This window comes from Oncorhynchus kisutch, linkage group LG13 (genome assembly GCF_002021735.2).
Source record: "Oncorhynchus kisutch isolate 150728-3 linkage group LG13, Okis_V2, whole genome shotgun sequence".
In the NCBI taxonomy this organism is placed as follows: Eukaryota; Metazoa; Chordata; class Actinopteri; order Salmoniformes; family Salmonidae; genus Oncorhynchus; species Oncorhynchus kisutch.
In genome coordinates, this window is record NC_034186.2 from 26,297,085 (window position 1) to 26,317,262 (window position 20,178).

General features: G+C 45.9%; 1 protein-coding gene across 1 annotated transcript in view; it reads left to right on the forward strand.

Moving 5' to 3' along the window:
- Positions 1–20,178, forward strand: part of LOC109901585 (PR domain zinc finger protein 5-like) — a 56,406-nt gene that overhangs the window by 12,197 nt on the left and 24,031 nt on the right. Inside the window, exons 11-13 of the mRNA XM_031785889.1 lie at positions 1,253–1,346; positions 6,065–6,225; positions 13,422–13,515. Coding sequence (XP_031641749.1) covers positions 1,253–1,346; positions 6,065–6,225; positions 13,422–13,515 — 349 coding nt within the window. The remainder of the gene's footprint in view (positions 1–1,252; positions 1,347–6,064; positions 6,226–13,421; positions 13,516–20,178) is intronic.

Here is a 20,178-nt window from a genome sequence, read left to right on the forward strand (position 1 = left end):
TCGAGGCACAGATCTGGGGAAGGGTACCAGAAAATGTCTGCTGCAAGAACCCGATGGTCACACTGACCACTCTGAGGAGATGGGAGAACCTTCCAGAAAGACAGTGATCCTTCCAACCTTCCACTCTCTGCAGCACTCCACCAATCAGGCCTTTATGGTAGAGTGGCCAGACGGAAGCCATTCCTCAGTAAAAGGCACATGACAGCCAGCTTGGAGTTTGCCAAAAGGACACTCAGACCATGAGAAACAAGATTCTTTGGTTTGATGAAACCAATATTGAACTCATTGGCCTGAATGCCAAGCGTTAAGTCTGGAGGAAACCTGGCACCATCCCTATGGTGAAGCATGGTGGTGACAGCATCATGCTGTGTGGATGTTTTTCAGTAGCAGGGACTGGGAGACTAGTCAGAATCGAGGGAAAGATGAACGGAGCAAACTACAGAGAGATCCTTGATGTAAACCTGCTCCAAAGTGCTCAGGACCTCAGACTCAAAAGAAGATTCACCTTCCAACAGGACAACAAACCTAAGCCCATAGCCAAGACAACACAGGAGTGGCTTCGGGACAAGTCTCTGAATGTCCTTGAGTGGCCCAGCCAGAGCCCAGACTTGAACCCGATCTAACATCTCTGAAGAGAACTGAAAATAACGCTCCCCATCCAACCTGACAGAGCTTGAGAGGATCTGCAGAGAAGAATGGGAGAAACTTCCCAAATACAGGTGTGCCAAGCTTGTAGCGTCATACCCAAGAAGACTCGAGGCTGTAATCGCTGCCAAAGGTGCTTCAACAAAGTACTGAGTAAAGGGTCTGAATACTTATGTAAATGAGATATTTCCGTTTTTTATTTGTGTTACATTTGCAAAAAAATTCTAAAAACCTGTTTTTTGCTTTGTCATTATGTGGTGTTGTGTGTAGATTGATGAGGGAAAAAAACCATTTCATCAATTTTAGAATAAGGCTATAATGTACCAACATTTGGAAAAAGTCAAGGGGTCTGAATACTTTCCAAATGCAGTGTATTTAGTGGGTGTCAGGGCCACACATAAGCTCTGATAGCTGTTCTCACGAACTGACCGCATCATTAAATACTTATTTACTCTATATTAGTCAATTAAATAGAAAGGAAGGTGTAGGTTTTGATGGTCAGCTAACTGGTATGTTTATACCAAGATATGTAGAGAGGGGAAATCAGAGGTAGTTTTCAGTGATGCTGTGTACCTTAACCGTAAATGCTGTCCTGTTCTTTTGCCAGACTCACTCAGAGGAGAGGCCGTTCCAGTGTGAGGAGTGCAAGGCCCTGTTCCGCACCCCCTTCTCTTTACAGCGCCACCTGCTCATCCACAACAGTAAGTATGAGTTTGTTTGTGTATCTCTCAGAGTGTGAGACTGTAGCCACTAGTACCTACGTTCAGGGCCCCTACAACACATAGATGCTATAGCCCTTAGTTCAGACCTTGTTTTAGCATGAGATACTGAGGGCTTCCACAACCTCCTGGTCCTCTGTGTCGTGGTCCTCTTAGTTCCTGAGTGTCATAGCCAGCCAGCCAGCCAGCCAGCCAGCCAGCCAGCCAGCCAGCCAGCCAGACAGACAGACAGACAGACAGAACAGACAGACAAGCCAGCCAGCCAGCCAGCCAGCCAGCCAGCCAGCCTGCCAGCCAGCCAGCCAGCCAGGCCAGACAGACAGACAGACAGACAGACAGACAGACAGCCAGCCAGACCAGCCAGCCAGACGAGCCAGCCAGACAGCAGCCAGACAGACAGACAGACAGACAGACAGACAAGACAGACAGACAAGACAGACAGACAGACAGACAGACAGCCAGCCCAGACAGCGCCAGCCAGACAGCCAGCCAGAAGACAGACAGACAGACAGACAGACAGACAGACAGACAGACAAGACAGAAGCACAGACCGACAGACAGATCAGACGACAGACAGAACCAGACAGACAGTACAAGACAGACAGACAGACAGACAGACAGAACAGACAGACAGAACAGACAGACAGACAGACAGACAAGACAGACAGACAGAGGAGACAGACAGACAGACAGACAGCAGACAAGACAGACAAAGACAGACAGACAGACAGAACAGACAACAGACAGACAGACAGACAGACAGACAGACAGACAGACAGACAGACAGACAGACAGACAGACAGACAGACAGACAGACAGACAGACAGACAGACAGACAGACAGACAGACAGACAGACAGACAGCCAGACAGACAGACAGACAGACAGCAGACAGACAGACAGACAGACAGACAGACAGACAGACAGACAGACAGACAGACAGACAGACAGACAGACAGACAGACAGACAGACAGACAGACAGACAGGACAGACAGACAGACAGAAGACAGACAGACAGACAGACAGACAGACAGACAGACAGACAGACAGACAGACAGACAGACAGACAACAGACAGACAGACAGACAGACAGACAGACAGACAGACAGACAGACAGACAGACAGACAGACAGACAGACAGACAGACAGACAGACAGACAGACAGCACAGACAGACAGACAGACAGGACAGACAGTACAGACAGACAGACAGACAGACAGACAGACGACAGACAGACAGACAGACAGACAGACAGACAGACAGACAGACAGACAGACAGACAGACAGACAGACAGACAGACAGACAGACAGACAGACAGACAGACAGACAGACAGACAGACAGACAGACAGACAGACAGACAGACAGACAGACAGACAGACAGACAGACAGACAGACAGACAGACAGACAGACAGACAGACAGACAGACAGACAGACAGACAGACAGACAGACAGACAGACAGACAGACAGACAGACAGACAGACAGACAGACAGACAGACAGACAGACAGACAGACAGACAGACAGACAGACAGACAGACAGACAGACAGACAGACAGACAGACAGACAGACAGACAGACAGACAGACAGACAGACAGACAGACAGACAGACAGACAGACAGACAGACAGACAGACAGACAGACAGACAAGACAGACAGACAGACAGACCGACAGACCAGACAGACAGCAGGACAGGACAGACAGACAGACAGGACAGACAGGACGATAGACAGACAGACCTACAGACAGACAGACAGACAGACAGACAGACAGACATAGACAGGACAGACAGACGACAGACAGCAGACAGACCGACAGACAGACAGACATGCACAGACGACGACAGACACGACAGGACAGACAGACAGACGACAGGACAGACGACAGACGACAGACAGACAGGACAGACAGGACAGGGGACAGACAGACAGACAACAGACCGACGACAGACAGACAGGACAGACAGACAGACTGACAGACAGACAGGACAGACAGACATACAGACAGACAGACAGACAGACGACAGACAGACAGACAGACAGCGACCAGGACAGACAGACAGACAGACAGACAGACAGACAACAGACAGACAGACAGACAGACAGACAGACAGACAGACAGACAGACAGACAGACAGACAGACAGACAGACAGACAGCAGACAGCAGACAGACAGACAGACAGACAGACAGACAGACAGACAGACAGACAGACGACAGACAGCAGACAGACAGACAGACAGACAGACAGACAGACAGACAGACAGACAGACAGACAGACAGGACAGACAGACAGACAGACAGACAGACAGAACAGACAGACAGGACAGACAGACAGACAGACAGACAGACAGACAGACAGACAGACAGACAGACAGACAGACAGACAGACAGACAGACAGACAGACAGACAGACAGACAGACAGACAGAGTGGTCCCCGTAGTCCTGAGTGTCATAGCCAGCCAGACAGACAGACAGACAGACACAGTGGTCCTTCAAGTCCTGAGTGTCATTGCCAGACAGAGAGACACAGTGGTCCTTCTAGTCCTGAGTGTCATAGCCAGACAGATAGACAGACAGACACAGGGGTCCTTCTCGTCCTAAGTATCATAGCCAGACAGACAGACACAGTGGTCCTCCTAGTCCTGAGTGTCATAGACAGTCAAGACAGACAGACACAGTGGTCCTCCTAGTCCTGAGTGTCATAGCCAGACAGACACAGTGGTCATTGAGGACTGAGGAGCCCTACAGACAGTTGGTCTTGGCAGGATGGAGTCCTGCATGGTCTCCCAGTCTAGACCGATGACACAGAGATTGTGAAGCTCAAGGCATTTCCTGCTTGTGTCTCTGGAGACAGATCACTATTCACACAAATCACTAGGATACTGGGCCATGAGGCTGAGACTGGTATTATGTATCAGGTGTGTGTGTGTGTGTGTGTGTGGTGTGGTGTGGTGTGGTGTGTGGTGTGTGTGTGTGTGAGAGAAGAGAGCAAAGAGAATAAGAGAAACAGCATGTGGGAAGAAAGTATGGTAAAGTCTGAGGAGCCAGGCCCAGCCAATCAGAATGAGTTTTTCCCCACAAAAGGCCTTTATTACAGACAGAAATACACCTCAATTTCATCAGCTGTCCGGGTGGCTGGTCTCAAACAATCCCGCAGGTGAAGAAGCCAGATGTGGAGGTCCTGGGCTGGCGTGGTTATGAGGCCGATAGGCATACTGCCAAATTATCTAAGACAACGTTAGAGCCGGTTTATGGTAGAGAAATGGACATTACATTATCTGGCAACATCCCTGGTGGACAGTCCTGCAGTCAGCATGCCAATTGCACGCTATTGTGTTGTGTGACAAAATTGCACATTTTAGAGTGGCCTTTTATTGTCCCCAGCACAATGTGCGCACCTGTGTAATGATCATGCTGTTTTATTAGCATATTGATATGCCACACCTGTCAGGTGGATGGATTCTCTTGGAAAAGGAGAACTCTCATTTGAGAGAAATAAGCTTTTTGTGCATAAAGAACATTTCTGGGATATTTTACTTCAGCTCATAGGATAGGATCACACATAGGATCAACACTTTACATGTTTATATTTTTGTTCAGTATATATACAGAGAGAAAGAGACTAAATCTCTGTTTATGTGATGTCTCTGTCCACTTGTGTGTTCCGCTGTGAGAAAATGAAGAACAGCTATCATATCATTTTAACATGAAATAAATATTACACCTTTACGTGGGGTCAAATGTCACTCAGTGGTAAGCCCTCAGTGTGTGTTATGATCCTCGGTGTGTGTGTGTGTGTGTGTGTTTGAGTATCCGTGTATGTTTCTGAAGGCGTTATTGAATGAACAATAGCCCTTCATCGCTTCTCATAATCAATCATGTTTCTGAATGACTTAAAACCTCAGCATTAATGAAGCCTGTCCCTGACATGAATATTCATGGTGGAAGGTTTTTATGGGACCACTAGAGCGTTAACGGACACCGGCGTCTACTTGTGTCCCACTTTATTGACCATCATGTTCCTTCTTTGTAATGGGAGAATTAACACACGTTTGGAGCCAGTACTCACTCTGCCAAGCAAACACACACTATTCAACCCACTGATCCCCCTGTAAAGCACTTCTCAACAATAGTCTCTGTTGTATAGAGTCACTGAGTTAAGGCGTGAGGAATAACATCAGGCTGTAGTTTATATGGCTCTGGTTGGGAACAGCTGAGAGTTCTGCTTTTGTTTAATGTCAGAGTGATGTCTGGTGTTTTTTATGTTTTTAAATGAATGAATCATTTAAGTGCTGGCTGCTTTTTTAAATGTAATTGCTGTTAAATAAGAGATCCATTCAAAGAGCAGGCAGCTGTGTATGTTCAGTGTCCCCCTCTTTCTGTCCTCTCCTGCAATCTGTGTTACTAGGGAAGGATTCAAAATGAGTGTCGTTTTAGAAAAAGGTAAACAAATAAGTACTGTCCCGAACATTTGAAAATAACATTATAGGGAGCAGCAACGTAACACACAACGTTCTTTAGCCCATACAATTATCCCGTAGAAATAGTTTTCAGTTCTACTGTGAGGGAAAGTTCTGCTTTTAGAAGCATAATAATGGATCCATCTCTTCTCCTCCTCCCTAGAAAATAAGAGGGTGCAGAAAAGAGACTATTGGAAAGTGTCTTTCTTTACTGTCATCTTTTGTCACTTCTCCAGGTGAGAGGACATTTAAGTGTGACCAATGTGATGCCACCTTCAAGAGAAAAGACACGCTCAACGTGCACATCCAGGTGGTACACGACGGACACAAGAAGTACAAGTGTGACCTGTGTGAGAAGGCCTTCGTCACCCCCTCTGTTCTCAAGAGCCACAAGAAGGTGAGTTCAGCAATCACTGCCAGTCTGACACACTGTAGAGCCCAGTCCAGACATTGTCAATCTTTCCCAGAGAAAATCCTCTTTCAAATAATTATCCAGTATGTGTGTGTGCTTTTTCAAAAAAGAATGATATGTATGATTGTCCTTTGAAAGTTAAAGGAAAGTATAGGAAATTGAGAGTGCTGTTCTCTTGTTATCTCTCCTAGGAACTAGGCTACAGTATATAGTCATCCTCCACCATTGGTCCCCATGCAGCCCAGGAATCATCTGGTCTCTGTTTGTAAATGACATATAACATTTATTCCATTAGCTCCACAGGGTTTCAAAGCACAGGACAGATCCCAGAGCAGATTACCAGCCTCAATATAACATTTAGTCCATTAGCTCCACAGAGTTTCAAAGCACAGGACAGATCCCAGAGCAGATTACCAGCCTCAATATAACATTTAGTCCATTAGCTCCACAGGGTTTCAAAGCACAGGACAGATCCCAGAGCAGATTACCAGCCTCAATATAACATTTATTCCATTAGCTCCACAGGGTTTCAAAGCACAGGACAGATCCCAGAGCAGATTACCAGCCTCAATATAACATTTATTCCATTAGCTCCACAGGGTTTCAAAGCACAGGACAGATCCCAGAGCAGATTACCAGCCTCAATATAACATTGTCCGCTTGGGTTATTGATCAGATTGAGACCGTTCTTGCCACAGAAAGACTAAAACATAACATGGCCTTAGTACAATAGGACTGAAGACAGACAGGCACATGAGTTGTCTCTCTCCGGCCGGCCGATGTTCAGAAACTGTGGACTTCTGAGAGCTCTGCTCTGGCAGTGATTAAAGACAGGTGGCTGAGCCCAAGAGACCTGGCTGGGACTGAACACCAGGTGTCCCAAATGGCACCCTTTGTCCTATATAGTGCACTACCTTTGGCCAGCCCTGGTCAAAAGTAGTGCACTATATAGGAAATAGGGTGCCGTTTCAGACGGGAAAGACACTGAGTACATGGTGCACTGTGTGTTGTACTACACTGTAGAGAGCACAGTCTTTATCCTCAATTTTCTATTCCGCTCATGACAGGAGAGTAAGGATCGTCTTGTTCCTGTCATCTGAGTTTCTTTTCCTCCAGGTGCTGTCTGAGTGTCCTCTCCACTGACAGGTTGATCTGAACATCAACAGTAATGATGTGTTTCTCTGGCAGCCCTAGTTTAGTCTTCCTCTCAGAACATCCTGCAATTGGCGTCAACATTATTCTTAAAGTCAGAGTTGTGTATAGGGGAGACTGGGGACAATTGTCAAATGTTTTGTATTTTAGGCCAGTTATTTTTTTGATATAAGAAACTTACATATGTCTCCTAATCATTCATACCATTTATAGGTCTATAACATGAAGCAGTCAGATAACATTATTGATTTCAATCTGAAATGTCCAGACGTTACATTTGCCCCTTGCCAAGGGCTGGGGCCAAATGTAACGCCTAAAAAATAATGTACCGGCCGTTGTTGGCGGAAGAAGGTGAGGACCAATGCGCAGCGTGGAAAGTGTCCATATTGATAATTTATTATCACGACAACACTAAACAAAATAACAAAGGAGAATGAACGAAATGAAACAGAGTGTTACAATTGTGTCTGCACCACAGTCTCCTCACTACTGGTGTCCCCCAGGTCTCTTGGTCCTTTCCTCTTCTCTCTCTACACCAAGTCCCTCGGCTCTGTCATATCCTCACATGGTCTCTTTTCTCATTGCTATGCGGATGACACTCAACTACTTTTCTCTTTCCCCCTTCGGACACCCAAGTGACGACACGCATCCCTGCGTACCTGGCCAATATCTCAGCTTGGATGTCGGCCCACCACCTCAAGCTCAACCTCGACAAGACGGAGCTGCTCTTCCTCCTGGGGAAGGACCTGACTGCTCAAAGACCTCTCCATCACAGTTGACAACTCCACAGTGTCGCACTTCCAGAGTGCAAAGCTCCTTGGTGTGGCCCTGGACAACACCCTGTCATTCTCTGCAAACATCAACGCAGTGACTCGCTCCTGCAGGTACAACATCCGTAGAGTACGACCCTACCTCACACAGGAAGCGGCGCAGGTCCTACTCCGGGCACTTGTCATCTCCCTTCTGGCTGGGCTCCCCGATGGTGCCATCAAACCACTGCAATTTATCCAGACCGCTGTAACCTTCCCAAGTTCTTACATGTCACCCTGCTCCTCCCATGTCACCCCGCTCCTCCCATGTCACCCTGCTCCTCCCATGTCACCCTGCTCCTCCCATGTCACCCCGCTCCTCCCATGTCACCCTGCTCCTCCCATGTCACCCCGCTCCTCCCATGTCACCTCGCTCCTCCCATGTCACCCCGCTCCTCCCATGTCACCCTTCTCCTCCCATGTCACCCTGCTTCTCCCATGTCACCCTGCTCCTCCCATGTCACCCTGCTCCTCCCATGTCACCCTGCTCCTCCCATGTCACCCGGCTCCTCCCATGTCACCCTGCTCCTCCCATGTCACCCCGCTCCTTCCTCATACTCCACTGGCTTCCAGTAGAAGCTCACATCCACTACAAGACCATGGTACTTACCTACGGAGCAGCAAGGGGAACTGCACCTCCCTACCATCAGGCTCTGCTCAAACCCTACACCCCAACCCGAGCACTCCGTTCTGCCACCTCTGGGCCTTTTGGCACCATGGGAAGGTAGCAGAGTCCCTACCCATCTTCTGAAAGCACCTGAAACTCTACTCTTCTTCAAAGAGTATATTAAATAATCCTCCTCCTCACCTCAACCCCCCCCCCCCTCTATTATTTCTGACTTTGCTGATAGCTACTTCATTGAGAAAATGTCACTTATTATGACTGTGATATGTGGTTGTCCCACCTAGCTATCGACTCAATTGTAAAATGGTAGAATGTACAGTACCGCTATATTGTTTTTGTTTTGTGTGTGAAGAAATGACAGCGGTTTTGGCCAAGTTATTCATGTCACATCCATATTACAAGGATGGTTTAATGATTACGTCTAACCCCAATACCTTAAAGTGTTGTTTTGGAACATCATGTTCCATAGGGAAAACTATATGAAGCTTTTCATGAAGTAAGAATTCCAGTGATATTTCTCCTTGTCCTTCAAACAACAAACCAAACAATTGTACATTGAGGCATCTGGAAGACATCTGTCTGTGTGAGAGAGGGAGAATGAAGGAAAGGGCTTATGTAACATAATGCTGGTGGCGTGTGATGCAGGGGGTGATGGGGGATGGAGAGAAGAGGAGGATAGAAAGGGGGTACTCCTGTCTATATTGTTGTACTGCTGTTTAAACTGTCACTCAGCATTTGAGCTTCTTATACTTGTGTTTATTCTGTGGAATTGACATCAGGCCAGCAGCAGAATTCTCAACATACCTACCTTTCAGCAGAGAGTAAGAAAGAGAGGGAGTGAAGGAGAATGAAGGAGGAAAGAAAGAGGGAGAGAACATTTAGGCTTGCTGGGTGCAGCACACTCCTCTTTTTGTACACATTCTCCTTTATGCATACATACAGTGGGGCAAAAAAGTATTTAGTCAGCCACCAATTGTGCAAGTTCTCCCACTTAAAAAGATGAGAGAGGCCTGTAATTTTCATCATAGGTACACTTCAACTATGACAGACAAAATGAGTAAGAAAAATCCAGAAAATCACATTGTAGGATTTTTTATAAATTTATTTGCAAATTATGGTGGAAAATAAGTATTTGGTCAATAACAAAAGTTTATCTCAATACTTTGTTATATACCGTTTGTTGGCAATGACAGAGGTCAAACGTTTTCTGTAAGTCTTCACAAGTTTTTCACACACTGTTGCTGGTATTTTGGCCCATTCCTCCATGCAGATCGCCTCTAGAGCAGTGATGTTTTGGGGCTGTTGCTGGGCAACACGGACTTTCAACTCCCTCCAAAGATTTTCTATGGGGTTGAGATCTGGAGACTGGCTAGGCCACTCCAGGACCTTGAAATGCTTCTTATGAAGCCACTCCTTCGTTGCCCGGGCGGTGTGTTTGGGATCATTGTCATGCTGAAAGACCCAGCCACGTTTCATCTTCAATGCCCTTGCTGATGGAAGGAGGTTTTCACTCAAAAACTCACGATACATGGCCCCATTCATTCTTTCCTTTACACGGATCAGTCGTCCTGGTCCCTTTGCAGAAAAACAGCCCCACAGCATGATGTTTCCACCCCCATGCTTCACAGTAGGTATGGTGTTCTTTGGATGCAACTCAGCATTCTTTGTCCTCCAAACACGACGAGTTGAGTTTTTATCAAAAAGTTATATTTTGGTTTCATCTGACCATATGACATTCTCCCAGTCTTCTTCTGGATCATCCAAATGCTATCTAGCAAACTTCAGACGGGCCTGGACATGTACTGGCTTAAGCAGGGGGACACGTCTGGCACTGCAGGATTTGATTCCCTGCCGGCGTAGTGTGTTACTGATGGTAGGCTTTGTTACTTTGGTCCCAGCTCTCTGCAGGTCATTCACTAGGTCCCTCCGTGTGGTTCTGGGATTTTTGCTCACCATTCTTGTGATCATTTTGACCCCACGGGGTGAGATCTTGCGTGGAGCCCCAGATCAAGGGAGATTATCAGTGGTCTTGTATGTCTTCCATTTCCTAATAATTGCTCCCACAGTTGATTTCTTCAAACCAAGCTGCTTATCTATTGCATATTCAGTCTTCCCAGCCTGGTGCAGGTCTACAATTTTGTTTCTGGTGTCCTTTGACAGCTCTTTGGTCTTGGCCATAGTGGAGTTTGGAGTGTGACTGTTTGAGGTTGTGGACAGGTGTCTTTTATACTGATAACAAGTTCAAACAGGTGCCATTAATACAGGTAACGAGTGGAGGACAGAGGAGCATCTTAAAGAATAAGTTACAGGTCTGTGAGAGCCAGAAATCTTGCTTGTTTGTAGGTGACCAAATACTTATTTTCCACCATAATTTGCAAATAAATTCATTAAAAATCCTACACTGTGATTTTCTGGATTTTATTTTCTCATTTTGTCTGTCATAGTTGAAGTGTACCTATGATGTACCTACCTCTCATCTTTTTAAGTGGGAGAACTTGCACAATTGGTGGCTGACTAAATACTTTTTTGCCCCACTGTATAGTGCCCCCCAGTCTGGAGTTCAGAGAATAGACTGACCTGAGTGTGTTTGAGGAGCAAGGGGAGAAAGCGGGAGGAGGAGAGGAATGCAGAGCAGATCTATCTGGTCTCCACCCTACCCCTCACCCTCCTGGCTCTTTGTCTCTAATGAGATGCCTGCATTTTTTGTATCCAGCTTCCAGGAGAAAGACTTAATTGAAACCACTAGTCATTCTGTAGGGTTCCCATGTAGAGCCTGTAGAGTTCAGAGCCTGTATAGTTCTCATTGGAGAGCCTGTATTATTATTTGACCCTGCTGGTCATCTATGAACATTTGAACATCTTGGCCATGTTATAATCTCCACCCGGCACAGCCAGAAGAGGACTGGCCACCCCTCATAGCCTGGTTCCTCTCTAGGTTTCTTAGGTTATGGCCTTTCTAGGGAGTTCTTCCTAGCCACTGTGCTTCTACACCTGCATTGCTTGCTGTTTGGGGGTTTAGGCTGGGTTTCAGTACAGCACTTTGTGACATCAGCTGATGTAAAAAGGGCTTTATAAATACATTTGATTGATTGATTAATTTATTGATTGTAGAGTTCAGAGCCTCTACAGTTCTCATTGGAGAGCCTGTATAGTTCTCATTAGAGCACCTGTAGAGTTCAGAGCCTGTATAGGTCTTATTGGAGAGCTGTAGAGTTCAGAGTGTATAGAGTTCCCATTGGAGAGCTGTAGAGCTCAGAGCCTGTATAGTTCTCATTGGAGAGCCTGTAGAGTTCCCATTGGAGAGCCTGTAGAGTTCCCATTGGAGAGCCTGTTGAATTCAGAACCTATTGAGTTCCCATTGGAGAGCTGTAGAACTCAGAGCCTATTGAGTTCCCATTGGAGAGCTGTAGAGTTCCCATTGGAGAGCCTGTTGAATTCAGAACCTATAGAGTTCCCATTGGAGAGCTGTAGAGTTCAGAGCCTATAGAGTTCAAATTGGAGAGTCTGTAGAATTCCCATTGGAGAGCCTGTTGAATTCAGAACCTATAGAGTTCCCATTGGAGAGCTGTAGAGTTCCCATTGGAGAGCTGTAGAGTTCCCATTGGAGAGCCTGTAGAGTTCAGAGCCTATAGAGTTCCCATTGGAGAGCTGTAGAGTTCCCATTGGAGAGCTGTAGAGTTCCCATTGGAGAGCTGTAGAGTTCCCATTGGAGAGCCGTAGAGTTCCCATTGGAGAGCTGTAGAGTTCCCATTGGAGAGCTGTAGAGTTCCCATTGGAGAGCCGTAGAGTTCCCATTGGAGAGCCGTAGAGTTCCCATTGGAGAGCTGTGGGGTTCCCATTGGAGAGCCGTAGAGTTCCCATTGGAGAGCCGTAGAGTTCCCATTGGAGAGCTGTAGAGTTCCCATTGGAGAGCTGTAGAGTTCCCATTGGAGAGCTGTAGAGTTCCCATTGGAGAGCTGTAGAGTTCCCATTGGAGAGCTGTAGAGTTCCCATTGGAGAGCTGTAGAGTTCCCATTGGAGAGCTGTAGAGTTCCCATTGGAGAGCTGTAGAGTTCCCATTGGAGAGCTGTAGAGTTCAGAGCCTATAGAGTTCCCATTGGAGAGCTGTAGAGTTCAGAGCCTATAGAGTTCCCATTGGAGAGCTGTAGAGTTCCAATGAACACCAGTGTCTAGTAACAGTGTCTAGTTGCAGGGGGGTAGATGCTCCCAGTGCTGAACAGGGTCTCTGGTTAAATGACATAAAATGACATAAAATATTTGTCAGAAGATCACCCTTGAATTCACCCTGCATGAGGTTGACTTTGAGTCTTTTTTGTTGTTGTTGACAATATACAGTATATTAAACAACTTTGATCATTTATCCAACACTTTATTAAAAATACTTTGGAAATGGTATATAACCATGGGGCATTTAACTGGACTTTAAGAGCTTCTCTCTTTAGTATTCAAGTGTATTAGCAGTGCTCATAGTATCCAAGTGACGGGTATGCTCTATCAGTGATCACTGTGTGCTCTGTAATGAGGCAAAGTTGTACTACTGCATGTTCCAATTGTCTTTCCTAAATACAAACAAGATGTTTTCTGATCTTTTCCAGACGCACACAGGGGAAAAGGAGAAGATCTGCCCATATTGTGGACAGAAGTTTGCCAGCAATGGAACTTTGAGGGTTCACATCCGCAGCCATACAGGTCAGTAGGCCTTCCATAACCAGTCATTCGGACAAATTCAACTATATTGTCCTAATTGTTTGGTTAAATTCATCAACTGTCATTAAACATCACAAACTGTAAAACGGTGTGAGATCGACCAATCCAATCTACCAGATCCACCCTACCAGCCCGCAAGCCTGCTCCCCAGAGCTCAGAATGGTAACAGTGTCTCAGAGTGGATGATCATTAAACTGCCTTGAACTGGAGAGCTACACATTCCTGTGTGTTTCCTTACCAACAGACTAGTGCAGAGACCTGGCACAGTCACACTCCTTCCATCTACCCTTCCCTCCCTTTTTTTATTTCTCTACTTCTACTTGTCTCTTTGGCTCTTGCCTCTCTCCCACTTAGACTCACCCCTGTCTTCCCCCACCGATCTTTCCTGTTCTCTCCCCTGTCTTTCCCCACCGATCTTTCCTGTTCTCCTCTTGTCTTTCCCCACCAATCTTTCCTGTTCTCTCCCCTGTCTTTCCCCACCGATCTTTCCTGTTCTCCTCTTGCCTTTCCCCACCGATCTTTCCTGTTCTCCTCTTGTCTTTCCCCACCGATCTTTCCTGTTCTCTCCCCTGTCTTTCCCCACCGATCTTTCCTGTTCTCTCCCCTGTCTTTCCCCACTGATCTTTCCTGTTCTCTCCCCTGTCTTTCCCCACCGATCTTTCCTGTTCTCTCCCGTCTTTCCCCACCGATCTTTCCTGTTCTCTCCCCTGTCTTTCCCCACCGATCTTTCCTGTTCTCTCCCCTGTCTTCCCCCACCGATCTTTCCTGTTCTCCTCTTGTCTCCCCCCACGATCTTTCCTGTTCTCCTCTTGTCTTCCCTGTATGTGAGATTGAATCCTCACTCCAGTCATGCCACATACATCCTCTCAGGCTACGTAGCTCCCAACAAACAATGGTGATTTCCATTCCCCAATCCCCTTAATCTCTAGATTGTGTTTGCAGCTTTTTAGTACAAAAGATTTTCCATGGGCTTTTCTGCCATTGAGATCCAAAGTACACACATAATCACTAGTGCATCAATCACTATCACGACCATCACTACTATCACTGACCACCATCCAATTGAATGAATTATGTCCCGTTTTCCAGTCATATATACCTAATCAGGGCTCTATGATTAAGGAATCAAATTTATTTTTATTTTACCTTTATTTAACCAGGTAGGCAAGTTGAGAACAAGTTCTCATTTACAATTGCGACCTGGCCAAGATAAAGCAAAGCAGTTCGACAGATAAAACGACACAGAGTTACACATGGAGTAAAAACAAACATACAGTCAATAATGCAGTATAAACAAGTCTATATACAATGTGAGCAAATGAGGTGAGAAGGGAGGTAAAGGCAAAAAAGGCCAAGATGGCAAAGTAAATACAATATAGCAAGTAAAATACTGGAATGGTAGTTTTGCAATGGAAGAATGTGCAAAGTAGAAATAAAAAAATAATGGGGTGCAAAGGAGCAAAATAAATAAATAAATAAAAATTAAATACAGTTGGGAAAGAGGTAGTTGTTTGGGCTAAATTATAGGTGGGCTATGTACAGGTGCAGTAATCTGTGAGCTGCTCTGACAGTTGGTGCTTAAAGCTAGTGAGGGAGATAAGTGTTTCCAGTTTCAGAGATTTTTGTAGTTCGTTCCAGTCATTGGCAGCAGAGAACTGGAAGGAGAGGCGGCCAAAGAAAGAATTGGTTTTGGGGGTGACTAGAGAGATATACCTGCTGGAGCGTGTGCTACAGGTGGGAGATGCTATGGTGACCAGCGAGCTGAGATAAGGGGGGACTTTACCTAGCAGGGTCTTGTAGATGACATGGAGCCAGTGGGTTTGGCGACGAGTATGAAGCGAGGGCCAGCCAACGAGAGCGTACAGGTCGCAATGGTGGGTAGTATATGGGGCTTTGGTGATAAAACGGATTGCACTGTGATAGACTGCATCCAATTTGTTGAGTAGGGTATTGGAGGCTATTTTGTAAATGACATCGCCAAAGTCGAGGATTGGTAGGATGGTCAGTTTTACAAGGGTATGTTTGGCAGCATGAGTGAAGGATGCTTTGTTGCGAAATAGGAAGCCAATTCTAGATTTAACTTTGGATTGGAGATGTTTGATATGGGTCTGGAAGGAGAGTTTACAATCTAACCAGACACCTAAGTATTTGTAGTTGTCCACGTATTCTAAGTCAGAGCCGTCCAGAGTAGTGATGTTGGACAGGCGGGTAGGTGCAGGCAGCGATCGGTTGAAGAGCATGCATTTAGTTTTACTTGCATTCAAGAGCAATTGGAGGCCACGGAAGGAGAGTTGTATGGCATTGAAGCTTGCCTGGAGGGTTGTTAACACAGTGTCCAGAGAAGGGCCGGAAGTATACAGAATGGTGTCGTCTGCGTAGAGGTGGATCAGGGACTCACCAGCAGCAAGAGCGACCTCATTGATGTATACAGAGAAGAGAGTCGGTCCAAGAATTGAACCCTGTGGCACCCCCATAGAGACTGCCAGAGGTCCGGACAGCAGACCCTCCGATTTGACACACTGAACTCTATCAGAGAAGTAGTTGGTGAACCAGGCGAGGCAATCATTTGAGAAACCAAGGCTGTCGAGTCTGCCGATGAGGATATGGTGATTGACAGAGTCGAAAGCCTTGGCCAGATCAATGAATACGGCTGCACAGTAATGTTTCTTATCGATGGCGGTTAAGATATCGTTTAGGACCTTGAGCGTGGCTGAGGTGCACCCATGACCAGCTCTGAAACCAGATTGCATAGCAGAGAAGGTATGGTGAGATTCGAAATGGTCGGTAATCTGTTTGTTGACTTGGCTTTCGAAGACCTTAGCAAGGCACGGTAGGATAGATATAGGTCTGTAGCAGTTTGGGTCAAGAGTGTCCCCCCCTTTGAAGAGGGGGATGACCGCAGCTGCTTTCCAATCTTTGGGAATCTCAGACGACACGAAAGAGAGGTTGAACAGGCTAGTAATAGGGGTGGCAACAATTTCGGCAGATAATTTTAGAAAGAAAGGGTCCAGATTGTCTAGCCCGGCTGATTTGTAGGGGTCCAGATTTTGCAGCTCTTTCAGAACATCAGCTGAATGGATTTGGGAGAAGGAGAAATGGGGAAGGCTTGGGCGAGTTGCTGTTGGGGGTGCAGTGCTGTTGTCCGGGGTAGGAGTAGCCAGGTGGAAAGCATGGCCAGCCGTAGAAAAATGCTTATTGAAATTCTCAATTATGGTGGATTTATCAGTGGTGACAGTGTTTCCTATCTTCAGTGCAGTGGGCAGCTGGGAGGAGGTGTTCTTATTCTCCATGGACTTTACAGTGTCCCAGAACTTTTTTGAGTTAGTGTTGCAGGAAGCAAATTTCTGCTTGAAAAAGCTAGCCTTGGCTTTTCTAACTGCCTGTGTATAATGATTTCTAGCTTCCCTGAACAGCTGCATATCACGGGGGCTGTTCGATGCTAATGCAGAACGCCATAGGATGTTTTTGTGTTGGTTAAGGGCAGTCAGGTCTGGGGAGAACCAAGGGCTATATCTGTTCCTGGTTCTAAATTTCTTGAATGGGGCATGTTTATTTAGGATGGTTAGGAAGGCATTTAAAAAAAATATCCAGGCATCCTCTACTGACGGGATGAGATCAATATCCTTCCAGGATACCCCGGCCAGGTCGATTAGAAAGGCCTGCTCGCAGAAGTGTTTCAGGGAGCGTTTTACAGTGATGAGTGGCGGTCGTTTGACCGCTGACCCATTACGGATGCAGGCAATGAGGCAGTGATCGCTGAGATCTTGGTTGAAGACAGCAGAGGTGTATTTAGAGGGGAAGTTGGTTAGGATGATATCTATGAGGGTGCCCGTGTTTAAGGTTTTGGGGAGGTACCTGGTAGGTTCATTGATAATTTGTGTGAGATTGAGGGCATCAAGTTTAGATTGTAGGATGGCTGGGGTGTTAAGCATGTTCCAGTTTAGGTCGCCTAGCAGCACGAACTCTGAAGATAGATGGGGGGCAATCAGTTCACATATGGTGTCCAGAGCACAGCTGGGGGCAGAGGGTGGTCTATAGCAGGCGGCAACGGTGAGAGACTTGTTTTTAGAGAGGTGGATTTTTAAAAGTAGAAGTTCAAATTGTTTGGGTACAGACCTGGATAGTAGGACAGAACTCTGCAGGCTATCTTTGCAGTAGATTGCAACACCGCCCCCTTTGGCAGTTCTATCTTGTCTGAAAATGTTGTAGTTTGGAATTAAAATGTCTGAGTTTTTGGTGGTCTTCCTAAGCCAGGATTCAGACACAGCTAGAACATCCGGGTTGGCAGAGTGTGCTAAAGCAGTGAATAGAACAAACTTAGGGAGGAGGCTTCTAATGTTAACATGCATGAAACCAAGGCTATTACGGTTACAGAAGTCGTCAAAAGAGAGCGCCTGGGGAATAGGAGTGGAGCTAGGCACTGCAGGGCCTGGATTCACCTCTACATCGCCAGAGGAACATAGGAGGAGTAGAATAAGGGTACGGCTAAAAGCTATGAGAATTGGTCGTCTAGAACGTCTGGAACATAGAGTAAAAGGAGGTTTCTGGGGGCGATAAAATAGCATCAAGGTATAATGTACAGACAAATGTATGGTAGGATGTGAATACAGTGGAGGTAAACCTAGGTATTGAGTGATGAAGAGAGAGATATTGTCTCTAGAAACATCGTTGAAACCAGGAGATGTCATTGCATGTGTGGGTGGTGGAACTAATAGGTTGGATAAGGTATAGTGAGCAGGACTAGAGGCTCTACAGTGAAATAAGCCAATAAACACTAACCAGAACAGAAATGGACAAGACATATTGACATTAAGGAGAGGCATGCTTAGTCGAGTGATCAAAAGGGTCCGGTGAGTGGAGAGGTTGGTTGGTGATTTAGACAGCTAGCCAGGGCATCGGTAGCAAGCTAGCATAGGATGGAGGTCTGTTGTTAGCTACCTCTTGCGTTCCGTCAGTAGATTAGTGGGGTTCCGTGTGGTAGAGGGGATTAATCCAAATCACACAACAACAACAAAAATAAAAACAATAGATATAGTTATAGAGGCCCAAGAAGAAAACATAATAATAATAAAAAATAAAAAATAAAAAAATATATATATAAAAAAAAATTGTCCGATTGTCTATTCAGATAGCAGCCGGTAAGACAGCTAACGGTTAGCAGGCCGCAGATGGGCGTTCAGGTAACGTCGCGACGGAGGAGCCAGCCGAATAACTCCTTCGGGTAGATAACGTCGGCAGTCCAGTTGTGAAGGCCCGGTGGGGCTCCGCGAAAGCAGTAAAACGGGTCCGGATAGGTGACTGCAGCCCAGGTGTGATTGATGGAACTCAGGAGTGATTGACGGAGCTTGCTAGCTCCGGAATAATTGATGTTTGCTCCGGAATCGACGAAGGCCGATAGTCACACGGATAGCAGCTAGCTAGCTGTGAGATCCGGGTATGAATGTCCAGAGAGCAGTCGAAATCCAGGGACATGGAGAGAAAAATTGGTCCGGTATGTTCCGTTCCGAGCCGCGCTGCGCCGTACAGAACTGGCGATAGATTTTCGAGCTAAAGGATAGCTGATGACCACAAACCGTGGTTAGCTGAATACTAACGATTTGCCAGTAAAGGAGCTAACTAGCTTCTGAACTAGCTTCTGGATTAGCTTCTGGCTAGTTTCAGGCTAGCTTCTTGGAGTTTCTGGCTAGCTTCTTGGAGGATTACAGATCTGAGGTAAATAATACTTTTTTATAAATATACATTGGTGAGGCGGGTTGCAGGAGAGTGTTTTGAAGATGAGTTGATGGAAAATAAAAATAAAATGTATTTGAAAAAGTTGTAAATATATATATATATATACAGGACACGACAAGACGAGGACAAAAGACGTCTGAACTGCTATGCCACCTTGGGAGTACCTATGCTTAATGATGCCTTTTGATAGTTTTTATAATGTGCTAATTTATCTATGACTATATATCTATTAACCTAATGCCTATTCCTACTTATTTAGGTAAGGATTTAGTCTGAAACCATTTCATTGCTAGCTCAGTTCTACTCAACCTCTCTATAGGTTCCAAAGCCACAAAATAAAGAGTGAGTGTGTGTATCTGGTGTGTGTGTGTGTGTGTGTGGCAGTGTGGAACATGGATGAGGCTGTTTGTATTTATATAGAATAAACCAAAGAGCGGGGCTGTGGGGGAATGCAGCGTGAGGGGTGGGAGCGGAGGGGACACCTCAAAGAAAGAAAAGAGGAAGGAGAGAAGAGAGAGAAAAGACCACTCCAAGAAAGCAGTGGGATGACCCTTGACTGGCTGTAAATCTGTCCTCTCATTCTATAGCCCAGAACTCACTTGACCAAGCTTTTGTTGTTTCTTGTGTAAAGAAAGTTGAGGAAAAGTGTGAGTTATTCCCATTTAAAAAAACTCAACAAGGCTACTTTTTTTTCTCTTACATTGAGGAGTTATTTGTTGGGCATACATACTGTTCTTTCCAGAACAGCTTTGAAGTGTTAGTGTAGCATTATGCATGAACTATACAGGGAATGCATAGTGTGGGCTTACAAATGATGCTGTATGAACTGAACCAGTAGTGGAGGTATTTTAATTGGGGTAGAGTATCTCCATTCTAGTGGCATTTGACCTCTCTGCAGGTAGGAAGACAGAA